The 4,251-nt window shown below is 34.9% G+C and overlaps 1 protein-coding gene across 1 annotated transcript in view; it reads left to right on the forward strand.

Annotated features, from left to right (window-relative positions):
- Positions 1-4,251, forward strand: part of LOC104861244 (ankyrin repeat domain-containing protein 26-like) — a 42,006-nt gene that overhangs the window by 8,404 nt on the left and 29,351 nt on the right. Inside the window, 1 exon segment of the mRNA XM_033763751.1 lies at positions 1,238-1,344. Within this exon segment, the coding sequence (XP_033619642.1) occupies positions 1,238-1,344 (107 nt within the window).

The raw sequence follows: 4,251 nt of genomic DNA on the forward strand, positions 1-4,251 counted from the left end.
TCTCTCTCTCATATATATATATATAGAGAGAGAGAGAGAGAGAGAGAGAGAGAGAGAGATTTTTTTGCTTAAAACAAAGAGAAAGCCTTAGCAATTATAATGGGAACAGAATGAAAACGTATTAAAAAGAGTACATAGGCGTATGGATCTTAGGATTTTCATAATCAGTGAGAATCAAAGTTTTGTACTGAGCCTTTTCTAAGCTAAGATAAAATTTTCATCTAATAATAGGAGAAAAACCCATAGATAGTTTAGTAATAAGCAGTCAGAGTTCATTTGGAGCTTATTTCACAAATGAGTGACCATGTCCTGTGGACTCAATTGGAGCAGGATTTGTTGACATTTGTATTTGGATCCTGACACCATACATAGAATCCAGCAGATTTCCTCCATAACCCAGAAGAAACTTCCATGTTATGGGAAAGCCCTCAACACTGTATTCCTAAAACCTTTAATTCCTCAGTTGTTGATATTTGACAGAAAAAAGTATTGTCCAATAGGAATAAAGCAAAATTAAAGAGATTTTAATACTGAATAAATAATGCAGTTTTATAATAATCTCTCAAACAGGTGATTAGTGAATCTGTTGAGGCAAAAAACATGCAAAATTATTCTTTGGAGGATAGACTGAGAAACCCTGCACTAGAGATTATTTAGCTCATCAATTCAATAAAAATACTTAAATCTTTTACTACTATGCTTTAGGAATTGGGACTACTGAGATCAAAGATATATCCCCTGCCCTCAAGATGCTTTTGATTCAGGTGGGAGCCGTCGCATAACTCAAAGTACCATAATGAATCTGTGACAGAAGGAAAGATCCTTGGAATCAGTGAAAGTCTGAGGCGAGTTTTGACCTGAGTTCATGTAGCAACTCTAGGCAGAGGTAGTGCATTTCAGGAACCGCACATGTGGAAGCATAATGAGGAGGAAGAGACTGCTGTGCATTTATTCCTTATACAGTGGACCTGCAAGTTATGGCTGGCCTGACATATGAACAACTTGGGTTAATGAGGTTAATGGAAGATTTATCTGCCTCTTGTTATCTATAGCATGTACCGAGGTAAACATCCACATCTCAGCTGTAATGACATAGTTACAACCAGCCCTCAGGACTAATCCAGTTTATAAGTCAAGGGTCTACTGTAATAGGTTAGAGCAATGGGAGCTTTTTCCAGATTTTCAGTTCCGTTAAGAAATAGACAATTGTATGGATAATAACTTTTTTCATTCACAGGATGACCTCACACCACATTCACTTGCTGTAAAGGAAAACAAGCAGCAAGTGGCAGAACTGCTTATAAAGGAGAAAGAAAATATTCATGCTCTGGATGAGCCAGGAAGGTATAGTTGTTCTTTTATAAAGATAAGACTTTAGTGGTGTTCTAGAGTAGTAAAACGTCCAATAGTTTACAGTCAAATACATCAATAGGGAAAAGGCTGAGTTACAATTGTTGGGATAAAATGAAAGATATCAACACATACCATCAGAAAGCAATTATTTGGATTGGACAGCACAAAGAACATTATAGTAGGATTCAAGGTCTGTTATGCAGTAATATGGAGTGATGTTTGCTATTTTTTATGAAAAAATAAAGTTTTATTACAAAGTAATAAAAAATAGTCAATATGCTGTGTATCATTATCTTCAAAGTACTTCCTCAGAATACAAGACATAAACCAAAAAGATTCTTACAAGAAAGAGCTTTTTTACCAGTGATCTAAGATAAACTAGTTATATAAATGAAACAAATTAGTATCTATAGTAAAGTATTTTTGAAACAATGAAACAGATAATTTGGGGAAGTATTTGAGCTCCCTACTTTCTATATTGTATGTTTATATGCACATATATATGTATGTAAGTCATCATATAAGAGAATTTTTGAGCTTGTGTGTTAGACTTATTTCACCAAACATGATATTCTCAAATTACATCCATTCATCTATGAATGCCTCAAGTTTGTCTTTATGGCAGTGTAGTCCTTCATTGTATATAAATACCATTTTTCTGTAGACATATACACTGTTTCTAAGTTGTAGCTATTATACATTGGATATGCATGTATCCCTGTACTATGATTTTAAGTCTGGGATGATATCTAGAAGGAACATAGCTGGAACAAATGGAATTGCTAATTTTAGTGTTTTAAGGGATCTCCATATTGATTTCCCTAGTGGTTGTACTAGTTGATATTCCCACCAACAATGTAGAAAAGTTCCTCTCCTTCCCCTATTCTCATCACCATTTATAATTAGAGTTTTAATGACAATCATTATTTTTGAGGTAAAATAGTATTTGCAATGTGGTTTTAATTTGCATTTGTCTGATGACCAGCAATTGTGTGCATCTTTTCATGTATGTATTGGCCATTTGTCCTTCTGAGAAGTATCTTTTCATTTTGGTTACCCATTTTTCATCTGTGTCTTTTATTTGAGGAGGTCTAATATTTTTGAGTTCTTTCTATATTCTTCTTTTTGGGGGGAGTTTGGTTTTTTGAGACAGGGTCTCACTGTATATTTAAGACTGACCTGGAACTCACTGTATAGCTCAGACTGGTCTCAAACTCACAGGGATCCTCCTGCCACAGCCTCCTCAGTGCTGGGATTACAGGCGTGTGCCACCACACCGGGCTTCTTTATATATTCTTGATGTTAGTTTTCTGCCTGTGAAATACCAGGTAAAAACTGTTTCCCATTCTGAAGGTTGTCTCTTCACTCTTCACTGGTTGTTTCCTTTGCAGTACAGAAGCTTTTAAATTTTATATGATCGCATTTGTTGTTTCTGTATATTATTTATTATGTTATTTGGGTTCTATTCAGAAAGTTCTTGCCTTTGTCTATGTCCACAAGAAGTGTACCTATTTCATCTTCTAGCAGATTGTTTCTGTTTTAACATTTTGATAGTTGGCCCATTTTGATTTTAGTTTAGTACATGTTGAGATATACAGATGTAGACTCAATCTTCTGCATGTCAGTATCAAGTTTTCTCAGCACTGTTTATTAAAGGGTCTATCTTTCCTCCATTGTATATTTTTGGCTTCTTTGTGAAAGATCACACAGCTCTGTGTGCCGGGGTTGTTTCTGTTTCTTCTATCCTGTGTCACTGATGCACATGCCTGTTTTTGTGTCATTACCCTGTGGTTTTAATGACTATAGCTTTATAGTGTAACTTCAAGTCTGGGATATGATGTCACCTGCTTTGCTTTTGCTATCCAAGATTGATTTTGCTACTCTGGGTCTCCTCTGAGTCCATATAGGATTGTTTCTCTAGCTCTGTGAGAAATAACATGGGCATTTTGCTTGGGATTGTACTAAATCTTTATATCAGTCTTGGAAGTAAGGCCATTTTGACAGTATTGGTTATGCCCATCCAGAAACAAGGGATATCTCTCCACTTTCTGATGTCTTGAAATTCTTTTTTTCAGAGTGATGTAATTTTCATTGTAGAGGTCTGCCTCCTTAGCTTAAGAATTTAAATTTTTTTTTTGATGTTGTGAGTGGTATTATTTTCCTAATTGCATTTCAGTGCATTCATTATTAGTATACAGGAATGATACTGACTTTTGTGTATTTATTTTTGTATACTGCTATACTGCTAAATTTGGTCATCAATTCTAGGAGTCTTTTGGTAGAGGTTTTGGGGTCTTTTCCATAATCATTTCACCTGCAAATAATAATTTTTTGAGGTTGTCTCTCTTCTACATACCCCCCTTTTTTTTTCTTGTCTGATCACTCTGACTAATATTTCAAGGACTGTGTTGATCTAGAGTGATAGTAATGAACCTCCTTGTTTTGTTCCAGATTTTAGAAGGCTTTCAGTTTTCCCCCATTTAATATGATGTTGGCAGTAGGTTATTGATAAATTGCTTATATCATGTTGAGATAAAGATCTTCTTAACCTATTTTCTTCAGGGTTTTGTCATGAATGGTTGTTGTCAGACTTTTTCTGCATGTCTTGAGATGATCATGTGATTTTTGTCCTGCTTCTGTTTATATGCTGAATTGCATTTATTGGTTTTTATATATTGAACCATCCTTGAATCCATGGGATGAAACCTACTTGTTCATGGTATATAATCTTTTTGATGATTTGTTGCACTCAGTCTGCCAGTATCTAGATAAGGATTATTACATCTATGTTCCTTAGCCTGCCTTTCCCTTTCTTGGTTGGATCCTTGTCTCATTTGGGGATCAGGATAATGTTAGCTTCCAAAAATGATTTTCAAAGTACTCTTTTTTTTTTTTTTT

The sequence above is a fragment of the Fukomys damarensis genome, unplaced genomic scaffold (genome assembly GCF_012274545.1).
Source record: "Fukomys damarensis isolate Sample0158 unplaced genomic scaffold, DMR_v1.0_HiC HiC_scaffold_1, whole genome shotgun sequence".
Taxonomy (NCBI): domain Eukaryota; kingdom Metazoa; phylum Chordata; class Mammalia; order Rodentia; family Bathyergidae; genus Fukomys; species Fukomys damarensis.